This window comes from Poecilia formosa, unplaced genomic scaffold, assembly GCF_000485575.1.
Source record: "Poecilia formosa unplaced genomic scaffold, Poecilia_formosa-5.1.2 Scaffold39, whole genome shotgun sequence".
NCBI classification, from domain to species: Eukaryota; Metazoa; Chordata; class Actinopteri; order Cyprinodontiformes; family Poeciliidae; genus Poecilia; species Poecilia formosa.
In genome coordinates, this window is record NW_006799978.1 from 1,200,176 (window position 1) to 1,223,677 (window position 23,502).

Consider the following 23,502-nt stretch of genomic DNA (forward strand, 5'->3'; position numbering starts at 1 on the left):
TGACTGATCAGTTTTGCATGTTTGCAAACTAATTTCTGACAATTTTTCGTTTTTTTTTTCTTTTTTTTTTTTGTCCACCAAAAATTTTTAAACCACAACCATCTCATTGCCATTACTGATAATTCAATACTGTCAGTAATTTTTGGTCAAAAAAGCCAGAAGGAAACAATGCAATGCCAGAGGAGTCTATACAACATTTTCTGGAGATCCCACATACTACTTACCCTCAAAGTGACATATTTACCTGACAATAAAACAATAAAAGATATTCTACTTTGGACTTTAAAAATATATTTTTCTCAACCAAATATTCTAAGCTGATTTCAAAATGAAAGCATGAAAAAGGCATACTGAGTGCTCATGAAGAAAACTTCCAGTAGTTACAGCGGTTATTTTCAATATGAGCTATTTCCTTTGAGAAGCCCCGTTTAACAGCAGCTGGAGACGAGTTACGAAACACCGGTCCTCGCAATAAAGAAACAGATTAGGTAAATTAGCTTTTCTAATTTTTCCTACACTGAACGTTATGAAATTAGAGCACCTCAGACTGGAGTAACAGAAATGTTTCTTTGTAATTATCATGCAAACCACTCAAACAAATACGATTCAATTCCAACAAGGATTGGAATTTTTATTTTTAAGCCTTTATCCATCACACAATGTGAGGAATTATAAATGTACCGGGTTAGAAATAATAAGCAAATGTGAAAATGAAATCTAACAAAAACACTAATAAATATGCTTTAGAAGTGAAACTGCATAACAAATTCAAACTAAAACATTTTCTCTTGATACATTTACGTTTTAAAGATATATTTAATTTCTTAGCACAAACACTATAAACCTGACAAAGAGGAGCTAAAACAATCTTCGGCATAATCAGTTTTAATCTCTTGATTTTACACCTGCGGGTTTATATTTAGAATCCATACAGTTGTTCCACTGCAGTAAGTCACAACCTTTTGTTTTGCAGCATGACTGCTTCTGAGCCACCACTAAGCACTTCCCACACTGGTCAGTATTGTTCTGACCTGCATGACAGTAACTACAAGTATTAAGAGCTTTACACAGCTGGAAGCTATAGGATTAATTCAGCATGAGGTCACTGGCAGGCACATTTACATGTTTTTCTTTTTGCAATGGAGAGAGCAACTGAGCTTAAGTATGCAGACTAAACGCAGAAGAAGTAGCTTCAATACATGTATCTGAGCTGTAGGGCTGGGTGATAAATCGATTTGATAAATTAATTGTCTTTCATCAATTAGATTTTTTATTTTTAAACCACACGGCCCTACTGAGCTGCAAACTGGAAAATATTAAAAAAAACATAGGGTGAAAGGGGAAAAAAAACAGACTTCTCTATATTTGCAAGGTAAGTTTTAAATATTAAAAAAGTGGTGACTTTTAAAAGAAACATTTTTTTTTCATTTTATTTTATATTACTTATTTAATTTGGTGTTTCAATTCTGCAGTTAGCAAACAGTCTGAATTATAAGAACCATATAAATCTTCATAAAGTAATGCCCTTATGAGTATTGTAATAATATATTTAGTTGTTCTCTCTTGATTTTGCATGTCATGTGCTCATCCATTTGGTCCAGAGATGTCTCTATGTTTATTTGTTAAAGTGAAGTCTTTCAATCTGGAACTCCTTAAATTTAGTGGAAAGCTGTTAAGTGAGCAAAAGAAGAAAATCGTATATTTTTTCTCCATTGCTGCGGTTTCTTTTGGGATGAAACTTTTCCGTTTATCAGAATAAACGTATCTCTTTTTCTGGATTGCCACAGAGAATTTGGGCTAGAAGAGAGCAGTCTGAGAATATTTGGATTAACTTTGTTTCAACAATTTTCTTTATGGTTTTTGAAACCAGGGCTGTGTACAAATCAGCAAAATATACGGGTTTTCTTAAGAGATATCTGACTCAGGACAAATGTGGATTCACTTAAAACAGGCGGAACAGGGAAGAGAAGACCAATCACATTCAAGAGGCAATACAAAATCAGGAAACAATATTAGAAGTAGCTGGTGAATGCACATGCTAAACTCCAGATTAATCTCTTTTTTCCCCAGTTCCCCCAGACTAAAACTGTGTTTTAAAGATTTAAAGCAGAGGCATCCAAAATGTGACCAGGGGCCATTTGTGGCCCCTCCAGAGATTTGGTTAGCCTACTAGCACACATGGTCATATTTTCCATTGAAAATCTACATAAAAACATGATACATCACAAACTATTTCTCTTTTATTAAACATTTTGTTTGCTTACATTCTAATTTCATACTACACAGCGCCACACACATGAAATGAAACTCGGCTGAACAGGTCAATAACAATGTAATGTTTTCAAAGGTATGCATTTTAATCAACATTAGTCCCTTAGTTTCTGTTCTCAATGTACTGATTGGGTGAGAGGTGGTGCTTTCATGGTCTTGAACCTTAATCAGGAAACTTAACCAGTAATCCTTCCTGGGTGCGAGGTTTAGTTGTTTTTTATCATTATGCTACACAGGATTTTCTGCTCTTGTGCAGTTAATGTTTAAATGTAAAAATGTTTTATGGGGACAGAATGGAATGACATCCTAAGAAGAGAATATCAACATGAAAATTAAGACATTTCATGTAAACCCCCCCAAAAATATTGAGTTATTCTCATTCATTAAGTTAGATACCACAAGAAACTATTAACTGTTGAAAAGTCTTGAATTATTTTTGGTGTGTTTATTGTCATTTTAAGCTACAAAGTTTCTCTCCTTGAAGAGTCAAGCTGTTCAAAGATGTGACTGCAAACAGAGACTGAATCTCCAATCAGCAGAAGTTAAACACTAAACTTGGTCGTAAGAACATCCCTTTATCTGTTACTTCTTAATAATTACCATATGCAGTGGTTGGTTATGCACAGTCTTGGACAACAACGCTTTCCAATTTTTTGCTTTTCTTCGACAAACTAGTAAAATTGGAATGCATTTAAAGGTGAAGGTGTTTGTGTGAACATGTGTGCAACTTAGCGCACCTGAATGTGAATCGACAAAAGCTCGCAACTGACTGTGAGTCATCATCGCCATGGTGTTAAGCCTCCTGTTCCCGGGGGAACAGGGTTACCGTCTCTACACCGGTGGGGATTTTTATTTTTACATTTGAAAAGCAAAGCTGAGCCCAGTTAACAACACTCCTCCACTGCATGTATCTCTGCTCTCGCTTCCTCCTCCTCCTCCTCCACTGGTGAGCTGCGACACACAATAACACGCAAACGCAGCCGACGCCACTCACACATCTGGTCATTTCAGTGCACCACGTCCTTATCTATGTCTGTGTGATTTTCAATATGTTTCAGAACAAAACATGCAAATGAGATGGAGGGAACAAAATCACAAACTCAGTCAGAGCATCTGCTTTGCAGTTTATATGACAAAATGTATAACATGAAGTTCTGATGTTTCTTGAGTTCAAAACTGAGTTCAGAAACTGAAGCATGACAAACTTTTAAGTTCTAAAAATGAATGAGTCTATAAATCCTCAAGGTGGAAAAGAAAAGCAACATCCAGGATACACTGAACAGGCTGAGAATTATGACTACCGACAGAAAACGTAAATATCCCTCATTATCTTTTCATGTCGGTGGGATAAATTACACAGTAAAAGAAAATGTTGTCCTCCAAGTTGATGTGTTAGAACCCAGAAAAATAGGTTAACATGACTGCCTAGTGGTTTATTACATACATATCTACAGATCAGTCAGTGCTGACCCATGCATACTGCCAAAAATACCAACAATGCATCATAACTAGAACATGGAGCAACGTAACAAGGTGTCCTGTTCTGATGAATCATGTGCTCTTTTACATCTTTTGGACACCCGGGTGCATCTGCGTCTCTCAGAAGGGAAACACATGGAACCAGGATGCACTATGGGGAAAAATAAAATCAACCAGGCAGAGTCATTGTGTTTTGGGTCTGCCTGGTACAGGCAGCAGGTGGTACAGGTGCCTTAGCACAACAATGTCCTTGAGACTTTGAAAGCCAAATTCATGCTAGTACGACTTTTTTATAAAAACTAATATACCAATATTAGTTTGGTATTAATATACTAATAAAATGCTATATATATATATATATATATATATATATATTGTTAAATAGCATAAAAGTATCAAGCATCAAAAGCTATTTCCAATTAAAATATAGAATTTTTTTTTATGTAAACAATCTAAAGTTAAAACAGTTTTAACTTTAAAAGTAATTTGTGAAAGTGAAACCCATATATTAGACCTGTGATGAAATTTTTTGAAATAGGTTGCCAGTAGTTGGGTGTGACATTGCGTCAATGCTCAAACACATGCAGAGTAAAAGCTAGAGAGAGAGATAGCAATTTTCTCAGGGACACAGAGCAGAATGCTGTGTGGAAAAAATATTGTTTCAGAGGTAAAAATCTTTACTGAGAAAGTTCACACATTTTTTTGTTGTTTTCAGTGAGGTGTTATAGAGGTATTTTGGTATTTTGGGAGAGTAAGAAATCAATTATTTGACTAGAAACTTGGTAAAGGAAGTAGCAAGTTAAAGAAAAGTAAAAATACAATATGTCGTTTTTTACTTCAGCAAAAAATCATTTGAAGGAATAACACCACAAACAGAGGTCTTAATCTATGTCAAGGCTAAGACTTTCTGTAAAACATAACAGCTTTGCTTCACAACCTGTTTTCAACTTTGCCTCCTACAATGTCATAAAAATCCATCTAATTGATAGATGGCAATAATAGTAATGATGATAAATTGAATTGGGAAGATTTTCACAAGATCCAGATTAGCACAACAATGACTCATGAAGTGGAAAATATAAAGCTCGTAAAATTAAAACAGCAGGAAGAGCAGCATGTAACACGTTGAATGTCTCAACAAAGGAGTCTTTGACAATGAAACAGTTTCACAGTTATCCAGTTCAGTCTAACAAACACAAAATTTTAAAATTAATTTAAAAAAGAGATGCCTGCATTACTCTTACTGTATCTCTTTGGTCCATCTTCGAGGCAGAAGGAGAGTGTGAGGGTAGCATCTTCCTCGAAAAACTCTGTAGCAAAGGCGTCCCACCACAAACTGTCGCTTTCCTGTGAACAGAAAAACAGAATCAAAAATTTTAGTCTAGATTTTGGGATATGACGTATCACGAAGTACCAACAGGTTTGTATTGCTTCAGTGTCGTATAGGAAACATTTACCAACCCATATTCTTCATCAAGGTCGTTGCATCTTATTGCTTATCTTTATAAAAATTCAATACTGATTCTTCCTAATCTTTTGTAGTATTTTTGTAGTATAATGTGACAGTTTTGTTTATTACATGAAAAAATATAAAACTGAAAATTTTATATTTGAATTTGTGTTAAAACTAAATAATGTGTTTGAACCACAGTTTTACAAAATTCAAATTAGTATGAAAACTGTTGAAACAGAAATGAAGTGTAAATCAGAAAACATATAACTCCATAAAAGACAGAACTTCCTAGTTATATTCCCTGCAGAGAGGAGTTTCAGGTGTACAGTTTTAGCATGATTGTTGGCTTAATAAAACCCCTACAGCAGCCCAGCTACTAGCTCAGGTAACCTGCATAATTTGATAACTGACATAAACTTTGTCAGCTCCCAAAGTTACCTCAAAAATTACCAAGCAGTCTTCATGATTGTTGGGTTTTATTTTTGACCAACAGTTCTGGCATTAATTTTTTATGGTATTGTAATTTACTGAGATCCTCCCGTGAGTATCAATATAATACTAATACTACTAATAAAAATAATACATTTCAACAGCAGTATTAACTGTTTATTTTCTGAACTTAAAGCTTTTAGAAGTTTGAAGTTTGTATATTTCAAATGGTTGTTTTTAAAGGCAACATACAGTAAACATGCAGTATTTTTACTCAAGATAAATAACACATCTCCAGCTCAAGCCCTAATGTAGTTCACTATTAATAATTTTAATAACTTTGACAGTAGCAACAACAGTATACTAAATAGCAGCTTTAGCAGTAGCAATAAGTAGAGGATGTGAGGAACTTCTGTGAAATATTTCTAGCACTGACTCTGGTAAATTGAATTTTTTACTATGCATCTTCTGCGGAAAAGCTCCTGATAATTCTGGCGGGATAACCCCCATGCCCCTACCTCCCTCTTCCACCAGCGACGTTAAGCTGATGCTAATTTACTCTGACATGTTATGACAGATCCCCACGTTTCAGTCTGCGCAGGAGCTGAAGAATGGCAAGCACTTCCCAGATGTTGACAATTAGCGTTGTCACCATCGAGCAGTGTCAGGCCTGATGAGCGGTGACCGGAGCGCCCCGCGGGTCAGCGTGTCTCATCCGCGGCAAGCCTGATGCAAAGAGGAGAGCATGAGGTGCGCAGTCCCAGAACATAACCCTAATCAAGCCGGGTAATCAATAGACGATCATGAGCTGGTGGTAAGGACGACACAAGTGAGATTTCAGAAGCGAGAGCTTTAATCACTGCAAACTCTCTTTTTTTTTTCAGCATTAACATCTCTACTGTACGATCTTACAAGTTTTTGGACAAATGTGGAATAAATTTCAACTTTTGGACAAGATAAAGCTAAATGTTATGGTAAAAAGAAGCACCTTTTAACATAAATTATTATTATTAACTATATTAAGTTTTATAAACTTAATACAGTTTACAAAACTGTATTAAGGACATATTTATAAAGTTTGATTTCCACTTTTCAGAGGCAGTTCTTTAAATTTGCACCAAGAAGAAACCAACTGCAAACTATTAGGTCTGAAAGCTGAAAGTAATAAATATTTTATTTGTTTGCTTCATTAATTGGTTACAAAAATGTTGAAAATTGATTAAAATACACAAATAATAAATACAATTTTTGAATGAACTGGAAAAATATTAACAAATGGCCTTAAGCAAAAACTTGAGCATCTGCACTCTACAGTCACTTGTTTTGTTGCCACAAACTGAGCCAAAGACATCACCTTTAAAAGGACACTATTGACCTGTAATTATAGCGCTCCCACTGGGTCAATCAGAGTAATTGCTCACCCCAACAGTGCAAAAATACATCACTCCCCCTCAGTGTTACACAGTAAAACAAACTGATAATTGATTACATGCCAGGAGTTTGTTTGAGTGCATTCTCACTTAAAAAAAATTCTGAAAAATAAATTGAATCTGGTAAGCTAACGTACGGCCCCGACTATCCGTCCGCTGGGGATGAGCTGCATGCAATGCCGAGTGCTTTTGTGTGTGTGTCACACTGTGAGAATCAGCAGGTGTGAACAGCCAGCATGTGTGTGGTGTCATGTGAATACATCTATTTCAGAAAGACAGAGAAGAGTGGCACACCGGGACAAAAGAGACGGAGAGAGAGGGAGACTGAATCCGGTGCTGGTCGGCATTCAGACGGAGTTCACCTCATAATCCAGCAGCAGGAGGAGGCAGGCACTCCCGGGATTGACAGTCAAGTGAAGGGTAACCAACACGCTCACTGCACTCACACTGCAGCCCTCATCCATCCTACTGCTGAAAAGCTACAAAAACTTTTAAGAAAATCAAAACAAATCAACTTTCTTATATATTGTTACAAATAATTTGTTGCCAAAATGTTCTAAAGTTTGCAAGTCCCCAAAATGAAAATTCTAACATATCAATATGTCTTAAGGCCAGGTTTAAATCTGTTTAAAGAGGAATTCTCAAAGATTATGTTCAAATGTCCAAATCTGATTTGATCAGGTCAAATATCCAGAACTGCTAAAGGAGAGTAAATATATTTTATTATTTGTTTGCAGTAATAAAAAAAAACTATTTTATGTTTAGAACTGTTTGTAACGCAACAAAACAAATCTTTGCAGTAAAGCATGGTGACCATTCTGATTTTAAATATAAAAAGAACCTTTTTGACACACAAGAATAAAGAACATAAGTAAACTGACCATAAAGTGCAGTTTAACATAAAAACGAAGCAAAATGTGTAGATCCTGTTTTAATACAAAGTGTGAAAAATGGCACCATCTGCACTGACTAAACTAAGGCCCTATAAACTTTTCATTTGTTCCCTGATTCCATTCTATTCTATTCCAAATTCATTTTCCCTTTTTTCACAATTTGATGATTTTGACAATGTAAAACCTAAAAATAAAAAGTTCTACCTTCCTTAGAAAACACACAGTATTAACACACTCTAAATTACATTTTTCCTATGCAGGCATGGGCTTTAAACATAATAGAATTTAAGTTCATAATCCTACGGATATTGTTCTACCAACAAAGCTTGTCAAATGAATTTAAAATTGAATCAAAGCTTTGTGATCAATTTCTGAACCAAACATTTTTTATGTATAATTATTTATGTAAGGATCTCCAGATGTTTTCCTGAACCAAACAGAAAGCACATTTCACAGGAGTCACTGCTGGAGTTTAAGAAAGGCATCTCATAAATGCATGATGTAAATTTCACCTTTAAGTTTAGGTCTGAATGATGACAACTGGTTACTGAATTTGTTTGTGTTACAGAAAACCTTTATTTTAGTATTAGTTACATGCTACTTTCCCACAAGCAGTGTTCCTTTCTCTTCCTGTTTTCAATATTTTTCTGAACCAAAGCATTTCAAAAAACAATGTTCTCCACTCAAACTTAATACAGTTCATTTTGGCAGCTGCCCGCTATTTGACTCAGGCCTGAGACCACCCCAAAGAAAGAGAGCATTTCACAGAAGCAGAGATGACAACGTTGTCTATTGTTTTGTCTCCGTTAGCTGCGTTCGGCCCAGCAGGGTTCAGCCACAGACGATGTGGTTTTGTTTGTGTCTTTATTGAAAAGTCTCCTGATGCAGACAACAGAGGAATCTGAAAGTAACCAGCAAATTTCATGCTCATGAAGCAGGATTTAGCTTCAGCATTCAACACAATTAAACTCCTACTGCTACTATACTGCACTAACAATCTAGCATATTGATTTACTGATTGAATATCATAATTAAAATCTAAAACGAACTCCACTTGTGACTTTCAAGTAAACGTGCAGAATGTTGAATTTTTACCTGAAGTTTTAAACAAACTTCAGTTATACTCATGTACTGACAGACAATTTGGAGAGACCAGTTAACAGTTATGTCTTTGGACAGTGGGATCCGCCGTACTCAAAGTAAAGCCATGCATGCACAGGGAGAACATGCAAACTCCATGCAGAAACACCTCAAGTTGGCAGTTGAGCCAGAGATCTTCTAGCTGAGATACAACACACCGTCAAACAGTTACCAGTAGGATTAAAAGTTTTTGAAAGCCTAAGTTTTTAAAATTCATGTATTTACCTTGATACCAAAGATCAGACCAAGCCCACAGCTGTATATGTCCCACTATAAAAATATGAAGTCCTACTTAGAATTGAGAGGCAGAGTGGCGCTGCCTCACAGCTTCTTCTTGGTGTGACACTGAATCACAACATGTGCAAAGCTGAGCCGCCAGACTGGCCAGATTACAGTCGAGATCTAGAAGAGAGGAGAAACTGGAGGCCAGACAACACAAGCCATGTGAAACCCACATCTGAAACTAAACTAACCTCCGAGAAGATGCAAAAAAGAGTGCAAGGAGTTTTGATTTCAAGTTGTAATAAAGCTAAATATTTACTATTTTAAAAAAGCCGTCATCACTCTCCGCTGCTAGACTCCGTTTTATTTTTATATCTCTCTGCCTCTTCTCACATCTGTCTCCCTCTCGCTGTCTCCCGTCCTCTTTGCTGCTACCCAGTGACAGACAACATCCTGCCTTCATTCACGCCCGTGGACTCTCTGACGAACCACGTGGCATGACGATGTTTGTTGTCAAAAGCAACAAATCAGGCTGACTCCAAGGGACCTTAGGTGAACTGACACAGTCGCAGCCGTGACGGCCTTGACGCCCGTCAGACGATAAGGCTCTATTGATTCAAATGAATCGCACCCCATCTGAGGGGGATTTATCAATGTGTCAATTGCCCACTAGCCAACCACAAATCACCAGCACAGGCCAGACCCAAGGGATTTACAGGGAATCAAGTGGATTGGAGGGACAGCATAGTAAGGATCCTCAGTAAATAGCAACAGAGCTGAGGGTTAAGTCCTGGCATAAAGAAACATCCATACAGAATGGAAAGGCAGTCAGAGTTTCATGAAAACACTCAAGCATGCCCTTAAGAGATGCATATATACACAAACAAACCGGCATGCTTTCAAAGAGAACAATGCACTATAAACATGCTTGCATTCACTTTTTCCCACTGCTTCTGTTTAACACGGACCGGTTTCCCAGGAAGCTTTTGTCAGTCCAAATCTTTTTGTTATCGCCTCCAGCCCCTTGTGGCAGAAAAGCCTTCAAGAGTGTAGGTGTGTCTAGGGCCTGACCTTGCAGAATTACCAATGACTGAGATCCTATTCAGCCTTTGAATAGTTCATAGTGCAGCTGACTGGTGTGTAAAGAAACATGCACAGCAGCAAAACAAAAATCAAAACTGCTTCAGCTCACTGAAGAACATAAGGTGACAATAAAAGCAAAGATTTTGTGCCAAGTGACTCACTTTACACTTTCACAGTGTTTGTGTTCAAAAACTTGGAGTGTGCCCTTAAAGTTCAACGGAAAACATCTTTAATGTAAGCTAACCTGTCATACTGTCACTTCCTGTTTAGAGTCATTTCTGTGCTAATTTACAAATGGACTTAATAATGAAAAGCACTTCTAATCGAACCCCAAGTGCTACAAACAAGTTTACAGAAAGTTTCTGTCCTCTAATCAATACAGAGATCAAACAATATGGAAACTGTTTTCTTCAATCAATACTTTGCTCTCCTTAGACATTTAGTCCAGATTTTTGAAAACATTAGTTGGGACAAAGGTTCATATTTTCACAAACCTTTTACTTGAACAATAGTGGAAAATAAATTTCTTGCAAAATAATTTAGAATAATCTATCATGAAAACCTGACAATTCAAAGCAATCTGCTTTGAATGTTAATTTTTAATCACTTTTTTGGGCTATGCTCACATCTTTGCAACATTCAGAGCCTCAGCTAGGTGATATAACAGACTTTCATTGCTCTTTTACTGTGGATGGTGTTAAAAGGTGACAAAAACAGATTGTTAATGAAACCCAGATTCACTGGTCAATAAAATTATGTGTAAAAGAATACGCTATGTTTTGCAATGCACACAAAAATACCGTGTTTCCCCGATAGTAAGACGTATCGGGGGTTTCAGGGGGGTCGGCTAATATAAGCCGTACCCTGAAAGTAAGACATATGTCTTACTTTTCGGGGAAACGCCTCTCATCTAGCTGCGCGCCGCCTCCTGCCCACTTCCGCGCCGCCCCCCCTCCATACGTCACCGCGTCTGCCGCCTCCGTCTGATCCAAATGAGCGCCGCCTCCTGCCCACGCCTGCGCCGTCCCCCTCTCCATACGTTCATTCGACATTCGACAATTTTTTTCCAATATAAGACATACCCCGAAAGTAAGACATAGTGGGGCTTTTGGGGATAAAAAGAAAGTAAGACACTGTCTTACTTTCGGGGAAACACGGTACTAAGTATAAAAATTCTAAGTAGCAGCTCCTGCAGCTACTAAAAACTTAGATTTATTATTTATTTTTAACAAATTTGACTTTTTAAATACAATTGTGGCTACAAAACAACCATCACTGTTTTGAAAACCCTACAGTTAGTATTTGTTAGTTAAAGAATAACAAAATTAGGCTGACTTGGTTTGGGCTTACTGTTTTATTTCCTGGTTTTCCCAGTATGGCTGAGTGAGATGCTAAATAAATACAAAGAGACAGAGATCCCTGAGAGAATAAGCCTTTACCTCATTGGCAATGTATCTTTAGTGGTGCTTAAACTGACAAAGTAAAGCAATTCCCTCCATACAGCCATTGCTGTGATCATTCCTAAGACCCAGGACACACTAATGTTAGACATCAACATGTTTATTCCCGTGGGTCTAGAGTGCAGACTATACATGCTGCTGCATTTGGCCACCATACAGCCACCTGCCACGCATTATGGAAATGAAGAGAAATGAATGCAGCGGGAGAAAGTCATTGCCCTTGAACAGCCTCTACACGTTCCCCAGAAATGAACTTTATCTCTCTGGATGAAGTCACTGAAGAAGTCCCCAAGTTTAATTTCATATCTGCCAATTTAGTTGGGCTTCTTCTTCCCTCCCATTGTCCCTCTCTTTCACTGCATCAGACTGCATGCACAGGAGTCGCAGAGCTGGTTCACATACGTGCCACAGAGCAACAACGTAGGAAAGGTCAGAGTAAATACACACAAGCCATTTGTCTGGTGTTTTAAAGAGAAACTCGATTCAGAATAAGCTTGAAAAATGACAGGAGACAACATTCAAGGCTGCTGACTTTCACCCAGAATGGAGCAGAATTGATTCCTACAGAAGCAATAAAGTCACTTGTGCTGCAGATACACACTGAGGAGCGACACTGACTTACTGACAGGGGATATTTTCCTCAAGATATCAGTCAAATGTACAAAAAAAAATCTCTGCTCATTCAGAAAAAAAGATCAATAAAAGTTTAATGAAAAAAAACGAAGGAATTACACAGTTTTGGCTTCATAATTGCAATAAATTTTAAAGATCGATAATGTTTTGTTTACTTTAATTGTATAATCTTATCCAGCACCGTTAGGGGGTTGAAATGATTTAAACAAAAGCTACGGATGCATACCACAGATGTTTTTTGATCTTATTTATCATTACAGTGGCGAACCGTAGGATTTCAGTCAGATCCTTCAATAGACGTCAACTATACCTGAACAATACATGTTATGAAGGACAATGCAAAGACTATGCACCACACCGAGCAACAGGCATCCGATAATATGCCAATAAATAAAAATACATCAAGTAAAGCAACAATGCACATACCAAGCAATACATCAATGTATATATTAACAAAATACGAAGGCAACAGCGCATATAATTGAACAGCCAGCAATTTAACAAAACTTGTCTATGTTCCCCAGTTCAGCTCAACATCAATCCATACTGCTCAAATAGCACATCTGAACGATTAAAAGAAAAATATTAAGTAAAATTTGGATGAGAATGTAGGCTTATAGAAAAGTAACACTCACCCATTATTTGTAAATAAAATCCACAGGTTGTTGTGCTCAGTGCTAGCTGTTAGCCACTCGTAGCGTTCATAGATACACAGTCTTTAAAATGCCTTACAGAGTTCTTACTGGTCTATGTTAGTGTATCCAGGTTTGGTGTGGATTTTCCGTTTTTAGTTATTTCTTTTTTATCCGTTGAAGGGCGTCTTAAATTAGGCGATTTTGATAAGTTTGTCACTATCTCTACCGGAGTTGAAGCGGACCCGGCTACCATTTCGTAAATACCAAGTTCACTACAGTGACGTGAAAAGGAGGTGACGTTCTTTACGTGCCCTGTGGGACATGCCGTCATTGTATGTCAATTTTGATTGGCTGATAATTCTGTCAGTCATGCCAACTACGGTATTTTTGACGAAGGGGTAGCTAAATTTGTGCAGCAGGTTCTGAGGTGTGCTGCTCTCTCCAGATGCATTTAAGGAACTTTTTAAAGTAGGAAATTAAAGTGAAGTCCCAATAATTCCAATAAGCAACTCATTTGTAGAATAAAAATTAAATTATAGATAAAATTAAACATGATTTAAACATTATACTTTTTCTTTTCAGTTCTCTAGGGCTAGCAGAGAAGGCTCTGCTGGCCCTGACAGCACACCACCAATTATTTAGCAAAAGACTAAATTTACCAAGTGAATCCCTTTTGGCCTGTCTTTGACAAAGCTGGTTTAGTGTTTCTCCAACCATTCCACCAGTGATTGAAATCAGTCTATCAGATCAGCTTGATCAGATCTATCAATCAGTAGGTCAGATACTAAGAAATCAGATTTTTTTGTCAACTATTTAATAAATGCAGCAGAACAAACTCGTATGTTTCTAGTTTTTGTAAGTAAAATTACAATCTCTGTATTTTTGTTGCGTTTGTGGTGAGACTGATTAACTGTTGAAATTAAATAAAGTTTACAAAAATAATTACAAATATCTCATGAAAAAATTGGAAATGGGTAAAAAATAATTAGGGGGGTAAAAGGTCAAGCTAAACTGAAAACTAGTATTAACCAGTATATTTCCAGATGTTTCTTCTAAGACACAAAAGCAGTGGAAATGACTTAAGTCCATTAAACACAGACATAGTGGCGCTACAAGTAAGCATTACCAACCAAATTATGGATTTTACTTGTTCATAGCCATATGAGTATGCATTACATTTTTATGTTTTGTATTTGATTTCTGGTTGCTGTCATTCGTTGGCTCCTGAACCGATTATGGAATTTTTTTTTTTTTTAATTTCACAAATATGGATAAGTGAAATGTTTCCCTAACTGAAATAAGAACTAAAGACATCTATTTAGACTCTAAAAATTCTGATGTTGAAAATCAAAAATAATAAAATACATCAGAAACTATCTCCTTGACATATAAAAATCTAACTCTTACAACAAATTTTAAAACATTCAGTAAGCAAAAATACCATAAAATAAGCTAAACAAAGAGACCAAGTAAAACCAGGCCTGAGGAAAATTGTCTATATAAAGGATCCTTGAGTAATATGTAATATAAAATATGAAGATGAGTGAGAATAAAGATTCTGACTTTGACTCACTGACCACTGCAGTCCTCTGGATTGTGTTTCCCTTTTCTAAGCTTAGTAGCACACTAAACAATGAGGTTTCGGGCTGCTGGGAAGGAAGATTCAGCCATACAGGATTTCTTCATATATTATACTATTAGGACATTTTTAATGTAACACTGCAGATGCAGATGCTCACCTGTAGCTTTACACAGTGATATTAGAAACCACATAAACAGGGATGTATTTCAAAAAGCAAAATCTGAGAAGAGACTGGTGATAGTGTCTGATTTTATACTCGACCAGCCCTGGCTAGAGATCAGCTGGTGAGAAAGTAAGAATGAAGACCTTTTCTGGTCAGTGGACACATCCTGCGCAGGCCAAAATAACACTGGCAACAATATTCGGTGTGTAACTACTTTCATCTGTCAAGAAATATGAGGGATTTGGAAATGCTGGTGGTAAGGAAAGAACTTACTTTCTTTACAAGTGTTTACAAATTAGTGATTAAAAATAATGTATCTTACATTCTAACAGAGAGCAAATCAGAGCTTGATCTAAACTCCTGTTATTTATTTAAATAAACTTGCAAAAAAGATAATATGTTGTGGGGTGGAAAGTATCAGTTGCGCAAAAAAAACAAACAAAAAAAAAAAATAGCCAGGCATATTCTGACTTGTAAAGGAGAAAGCAAGTAATTTATCGTCAAAATATTTTAGGCTCCGTTTGCCTACAAAAATGTAAATAAGCGTTAAATATACAAGTCCATTTTAAATAATTTAGCATGATTAATTTTCACAGTATAATCTTTTGTTTAATGTATTTTCAATATGCTTGAAATGAATAAATCATATTTTTGCACACTATTAATAAGATTTTGCAATACAGTAGCTAAATCCTATGTGTAAGTTCGACACAAACATATTCCTTACATCATTCCTTCAGTGAACTTGTCCAAAGCAGTTAAGAGTTTCCACAAATGTTAGATTTTTTCAGCTTCATCTGAACTCATGAATCAAACAAGATCAATAGTGAGCATAACTCCACTGGATTAAAAATTAGTCTGATGTTCTACTACTGAGAGGCTAATTGTTGACATCACTCAAAACCCACATTTACAGTGCCAGTGTGTCCAGATGAATTTGTTTCACAAAGATAAAATAGGAAATAATTCTGGAGTCACAGCTTGCTCTAGTTTGTCAGAAGGTAATTAATTCTGTTTAGAGTCAACTCTTCTGCTGGTAAAGTGTTTAAATAAAAAAATATCCTAAAACTTTAGCAACACACAACATACACAATTAGCCAGCCCTCTTGGAAAGTTGAAGACCAGCTGCTGTACAACACTCGCAGTGACACATCACTGATGCAGATACTGAGCCACAGGTGCAACTTTTCAGCAAAGATTTAATCGAGAAGGGTGCAGTATCCATAACAATATCTGTAATGATGAAATAAATTTACAGTCTATAGTCTGTCTCCATCCTTGGTCAGAATTATGAAGCTCAGCTCATTTACATGGAAAACTCCATTAGACTCAAACAGCTGATCAGCAAAATGATGAAACAGCCAGAAAGCAGCACGAAGCAGAGCCTGGCTGCTGGTGAAACCTCCCTCGAGTAAAACCTCCCTCTCTATATTTGCTGCTTCCACTGGTAAAAATATGCAGCTGGAGTTGCACAGCTTTTTATGAGCCAAGCTGCATGCAACAATAAAACCCGGTGTCATACCACTCTGCATACACCTTCTGGATTGCTAATTGTTCGACTTACGGAAATGAAGATAAACCCTTGATTAGTTAACAAAGCTGATTAGAGAGACTAAGATTAGGAGGATACAAACAATTTTATTTGGTCTTTTGTTTCTCTATCTTGTGTACACACACATTTACTATGAAAACCCTTCCACTGGGATTAGGAGTCTATCTCATAATTTTACACCTGTAACATTGACCAGAGCATTAGTTTTGCAATAGTACCTTAAGCATTTTGATGTAATCATTTAAACAAAGATAAACAACTGTAGCCTCAAATGTCTCTTACTGTCACTGTGGACTTGTCCAATTTATAATTTATTATTAAACATAATGGATGAAGATTTTATTGACTAACAGAGATTTCCGATTTTCTTTAAGGTTTGAGCAGCCAACTTTAATTTTTCACTTTTTAATTTTTGATGGACTATAAGGCATCCAAATTATTCTTCAATGTGTTTTATTTCAAATAAATTTAACAAACGTTTACCGTAAAATATATATATATATATTTATATATATATATATATATATATATATATATATATATATATATATATATATATATATTTAGGAAGTGAATTTTAAAAGAAACATAAAACGACAAGAATTTCCAGATTTTTTCATTAAACATGTTTCACAAAACTAAAAACATGTGGAATTAAAAACATTTAGTTTGTTGGGGGTTTTTGTCATTAGGCCAAAAAAGTAGGAGAACTTGAATAACTAATTTCCCACAGTTCAAGCTTTCACTGTGCCACTCAAATATTCGCCAAACAATATGAGCACAAACTGTTTCAGATCCAAGATTACAACCTGTGACCTCTTAGTTTCAGGACAGAGTTGTCAACCATGGCGAACAGAGAACACAACAGGACATAGACTGACTGCAGGCACGTCTGTCTTCTCTGTTATCTGAGGGGCAGAGCGGCCTGGAAGGAACCATGGGAAAGAGCCAGGAAAAAGGTGGGTCCATTGTCCGAGCATCCTGCTGGATGTGACTGACGCTTCTGATTTCACCGGAGCTCTTTTCTTTTTTTATACATTTTCATGAGTTTCTGGGAACATCCTTTTCCAACATCGTACATGCAATGGGACACTGCCAAGAAGCACCATTTTGATATATTTTCACATAAGGAAAGAAATCATAAAATCTGTAAGGGTATGCTATTTTTGACACTAAAGCAAAAATATCAATTTAAGAGTATTTTATCTGGAAGGCCATATATTTCTACATTGCACATTTGACAATCCAAATATTTAAAGGAGTACCACACTAAACTGTTCAGTTGTGTTAAATGAGAGCCAACAGAATGGTCACTGTAATGTACACAAACATGTCCGATTTGATCAACTACAAAAACTACTTTCCTCCTTCCAAGGTCACTTCAGAATGTCCTTATCAGGCTTTTTAGATCAAGTCAAAATAACCTCTAATTCCCGTAGGAGGCTTCTGAGAATCTAATTTAAAAAAAAGCTTTGACAACTGGCATGTTATTCTACAAGAGGTTTGTCAGAAAATGTCAAACTTTTGTTTTCTAAGAAAATTAGAATTTCGGAAAGGTTTGAAATAGTCTACAATAAGTCATAGTTTTAAATACTGGTTTGTGAGCTAAACTGTGAATGTAAATCTCTTTGGATTCAATAGAATTAGTCATATGTTGTCTCCTTTGAATATGAAAAAAGCTCCAGTCAACATTTATCGCTAATCAACGTAGCGATAGATGTTTTTGTTTGCAACATACAGTTTGCTATTTTTGTGTAAAGATGTTGTTGTTTTTCCTCTGTGCACTGAACTGGTGCAGGGTCATTTAGTAACTTTCTTCATCCAGATCCAATTTCAAAGTGAGGACCCACCAAGACGTTCAATGACCTGTAGCAGAACTGACAGTTGCTAATCTCTGAGTGACCTCCAGGCAGACAAAACTGCTGTTGGAGCAGAAAAGTCAATATTCCTTCCAACTAAATAAGAGATGAAGGTGACGAAGAGTTAGTAAGTAAGTCAACCACCAGATCTGACCAAGTAAGATGTTCTTTTAGTTTGACCCCTTGTGGTTCTGGTGTTGAAAGCTATCAGACCAGGGGTGAGTCAAAGTCAGGCTGAAAATCTGTATCTGCATCCATCTCCGTAGAACTGCCATGAACTTTTTCCTAAACTTTTCCTAAACTTTTCCTTTTAGGCTATAGTAGCAGTTGTAAAGTTAGCGTTAGCATCAATTATACTTTTGATTTTTGTGCTTCTACTTAAAAGTAAACAGGTCTTTGGTTTGTGTGAGGGATTTACCTCCTCCCTAACAGGAGCTGTTTTTTGTGTACTTTATATATTCTTATTTATTTGGGTAACTGTATTGTGTTTGGGGAGGTAATTTGATTTATTTACTTGTTTTAATCATCTCTTCTCTTTGAGGTCACCGGGTCATGTGTTGCCATGGAAGCGCGCCCATGAGCAGTGCTTACAAGAACCTGGTGTTTTCAATCAGCCTCATTGGGAAAATCCATTGTCTGAGAGGGAGGAGAGGTGTATTTTTGATTTTCTTTGGATCCAGATTTTTTTTTTTTTGTTTCTAGTTTTGTTTGAGTTAATTGTAACTGTGTGGACATTTTTTTAGGAATAGTTTAGTATGAATGTTTGTTCTTTCTTTCTAAAAATGTGAATGTCTTCACCCCTCTAATTAGTCCTGGTGGAAGCCAATCCCTTAAAAGCCAGGTGGCTCAGCTGAGAGGGAGATTCTCCCTCTTCTTGTTTTGACTGACATGATATGCTGTAAACTGAACTGAAGTGTGTGAAGCTGAAGATAAAAGAAAAAATATTGAGAGCTCTAAAACTGCTGGTTCCAGTCTGGTTTCTTTTTGATCGCAAACTAACAGTTTGATTAATGTTCACTTCTTCTTTTATTGATTAATGATTATAACCATGATATGATATCCCTTGTGAAGCTTCTGCCCCCGCGACCCGACCCCGGATGAAGCGGAAGAAAATGGATGGATGGATGGACCATGATATGTAAAGACAGTTTGAGTATTCCTGAACTAATTAATATATAAACATGCCCTCATTTTTTTTTTCAATTTGTGACTAAGTAAAAAAAAACAGTTGATGGAATAATAAAAATCATTCAGTTAATGGCAAGCCTGTTTAGATTGTAATTTACAAACATGGTTGTCCAACTTTTATGAAGAAAGCAACAGCATATTTAATAAGTACATGTCACATTGGTGTTACATTCACTGTATTTTAGAAAAGAAAGAAAATCAGGTTTTACTCTTAACTCTTATTTAACACTTTTATACATTATTCATTCTTAGTCCAAATCTTTAATACCCATTTTGTATATTAGGTCACATATTGTTTCAATTACCTATATTTATCTCTAAGCAGTAATTTTATATAATATAAAGGGAGAGCTTTAAGATCCAATAGAAAGTCAAGTAGTAGCTACAAGCTGTGTGTGTCTTAGTTGCTGGTTACATTTTTGTAAAATTAATAGATTAATTACATTTTTGTATGCCAGTGACTGATCATGAGTGTTTAAACTATTTTCTAATGTGTTCCATAGAAGAATAAGACAAGATAGAAAACTTACTGTAAGATGGTAAATTGAATTTTATGTATTTCTGTCTCTATTCAGAGATTTCACACCAAAAAATGGCTTTCTAAGAAAAAAAGCAATAAACAGGCATGAGGTATTCAGCTCTGACACCAGCTTTCTGTGGATAAGGTTACTTTGTCCCTTCAAAATGATCAGTCTGCCTGCTCACCTTTTAGCACTATTATTCTTTAATTTAGCGAGGCGGATGTTGCCAGGGACTTAACGAAGAGACGCAGGATTAATGCGATTCAGTCCTTTCAGTGACTGGCCAAATTATGAAAATGCAAAATGTCTTTGTTTTTAATGTGAGAGCACTGAGCGACGTTTCACAAGCCCACAAAGGCAGACGGCTGCTCTTTGTCAATAAGCCTTGAATCATAAAAATGGAGCATATTAGAGATTCAGCTGATAGAGGAATAAATAAAAATAATGCTGTCATAATAATGCGAAGTAAACACGACATTTTTGACATATCGAGACTGTGTCACTTTTTCTTTGTTTAATGTGTAGGAGGGAAAATCGGTGCAGAGTAATGTGACATATTTTTTATACAGTTAAAATAATCAATAAACGGATCACTGAGTGATTAAAATCAGGACTGACCAACGTTCATCAGTTGAACAAGAATCATCAACTCTAAGGAATGTCTGAATCTTAATTAAATTAAATTAAAATAAAAAAAATCATCCTAAAAGAATCACAAGATGGTCCAATCCTAAGAAAAAACAAGAGTGCAAACTGCCAGAGACCATGAAGCCTTGTATTGTGACTCAATCCAGTCTCCTTTGACGGCTGATTTTCTTTTGCCTCTAGACTTGTGTTTTAAAAGCAAATTTCTGTATGATGTAAGCATGTCTTCCCAGGTGTCAGGTTTACATCATTGCATACTGGAGCTGTAGCCAGTAATATCAGAGCTACTGCAGTTTTTTTGACTGGATGCCAATTGTGAACTTCCCAGCTAGACAAGAACCAGATGTTCTTGGGTGGGTGCTATAAAGCTTTTATTTCCAGTACAACGGTGATATCAGACTCAATACATGTCAGTTTTCATATGACCTACAGACAGTAAAGGCCTCCATTAAGGCCACAATGTACAGAATGTCTTAGGAAGGCAGATTCTCAAACATAAACCTCTGGCTGTGTTCTTGGTGGCTCATCTTTAATCCCTCCATGTGAACCTAACAGCACACTGCCAACTTGACCTCTACACCATAAGCCTATTCATGTCAATCTGACACTTCGCGCTGATGAGAACAGATCCACTTTGCTCCTGACAGGAACAAGGGATTTTACCATAATGAACACTCCAGTTCCCCCAGTTCCACAGAGAAGCCAATGAGTCAGGTCTGCAGGCCCATTTAAATAATGAGAATGAGACTAACTATGTGCAATAGACACAAGAATCCAATAAAAGGCCTGCCAATCATTGTTACTGATCGCATGTCTATCTGCTGAGAAGGAGTGTGACCATTAGACCCACTGTCAGCAGCAGCAGCGAAGCCTCTGAATGCAGCCTGCCGGGTATTATTGCAGCGGCTCCATTAAAATGCTTTTGTTTTCCTCCTGTTTCTCCCTCTGTGTTGTAGTTTTACTTACAGTGTTATTCTGCGTCTCCGCTCTCTGCTGCTGAATATTAATGTCCTCTATGCTAATGGCCCTGCACCAGCTAAGGTCGACCAAGCTCCTCCTCTGAATGTTAATCCGCCTTTGTACATTTGCATATGCTTAAGTGTCGAATTCCCCCACAAATCAGCGTGGCTCCCTCCAAACGCAGGAGGTCTGTGCCCTCCGCGCGACAGCACCGAAACAATGTGGTCACACCGTATGCATGGCATCAAACCCACATCACAGCCTGTTTAGATTGCCAGGTCAGCGCAGGTTCACATTCACTAAAATGAAGGTAATTGGATAGCAGTTGGTCTGGCACAGAAATACAGCCAGCCAGGTAATAAGTATGAATGGAGTAGGTAATAAGGTTGGGATAGAAACAGACCCTGAGTAATCACAGGACCAGGGTCTGCTTTAGTGGCAGCAGAGGTTTCAGTTCAAAGGTGAGCTCTGATCCCAGACAAACATGCGATCAGCTGCACTGTTGGCTTTTATTAGGTCATATTTCCATGAAACTACGGCCAGGTGCAAAGGTTGTTACTGAAAACAAAACACACCAAAAAAATATTATCTGCGTACTGAGGAAAGTTTCCCTAAAATGCAGGAGTCCAACTGACAAACCCAACAGAGCATGTCACGTTAATTTACTAGGATAAATTATTCTCCTTCAGTGGTGGAGAGAGTTATTTTATCAGATAACAGAAATACTGAATCATTTTAATACCCAGGTTATTATTTCTTCTTGTTTGTCCTAACAAAAGCAAAAAAGATTAAAATAAAGATAGAACTACTGCTACAAATAAGCTCTTCAACAAACTCAAGAAAACCCAAAATGTTTCCTCTTGTTAGCTTAGTCTGCACATAAACCTGGCTGTGGAAATGTTGTAATAAGAATATTCAGATTACAAACATACTTAAATGTAAATCTGCTCTTTTCTGGTTGCAGTGAAAAGGCGGTGTAAAAATGTTATTGAATAATTAGTCCAATTTTTTTCCTGATCCTAATCCTGATTTAGGTTTATGCTCTCGAAGAAGCCCCCAGTGAGATCATGCAAATAAATTCACATCAGCCATTATTAGATAAAACAACCTAAACAAGTAGTAGAAAAAACAGACTGGTGATTAAAGAGTTCAAATAAATATTTTGTTGACCTTTAAGCTTACCATCACACTGTTTATTGAGACATGTATGCTGGAGTATCATAGAATACATTTTAGATGGATCAAAAATATTTAAGGCTCACTTGGCCATCTGAAAGTTCAATTCTCTAAGTGCAATAAAAAAAGAAGTGCATCCTGCCATTAGTTGGAGCCATTTCAAGCAACCTGCATGTTGAGGTAAGTGAACATTCATTAGCACAGACTGAGGCTATGCATAGAAAGTATGAGGATTAATGCTAAACTGCAGTAGCAAGATTTACAAGATTTGTACCTTTCTCAAACTTAGGAATGTTCTGGAGGTTTTCAAAATGTTTATAGAGAGGTTGCAAGGATCAGAATTCCTAAAAGACACCACACTAAAATCCTTTGTGTTCTTACTATCATTAATGTAACTGAGTATAAAGATTTGCTATGTAAAAGGCCTAACATTCTGTTGAACAAGATTCAACAGCAGCCCTCAAACCATTGTGGTTTTATTGCAAAGACTCAAAGGACTTCAAGTTCAAGTTCAATTTTTTTCTTCTTAATGAAACTGTAAATCTATTTCTTAGGTTTGAACTTTAACAGTCAGTTTTTTCAGATATGAATGAGTCAGAATATTAAATTGTGCGACGTTTTGTTTGGCTTCTATTAAAACAAAACTGACCTGAATGTTAGCTGCACCTTTACGCCATAGATTTGAGCTCCTTGGCTTTAGTTGATTAATATATTAAATACATGAATGA

General features: G+C 36.6%; 1 protein-coding gene across 5 annotated transcripts in view; it reads right to left on the reverse strand.

Annotated features, from left to right (window-relative positions):
- The window catches only part of ldb2a (LIM domain binding 2a), a 97,734-nt gene that overhangs the window by 68,544 nt on the left and 5,688 nt on the right, over positions 1-23,502 (reverse strand). For all 5 annotated transcript variants that reach the window (XM_007551023.2, XM_007551022.2, XM_016670947.1 and 2 more), the window contains exon 2: positions 4,995-5,097. In XM_007551023.2, the coding sequence (XP_007551085.1) occupies positions 4,995-5,097 (103 nt within the window). The remainder of the gene's footprint in view (positions 1-4,994; positions 5,098-23,502) is intronic.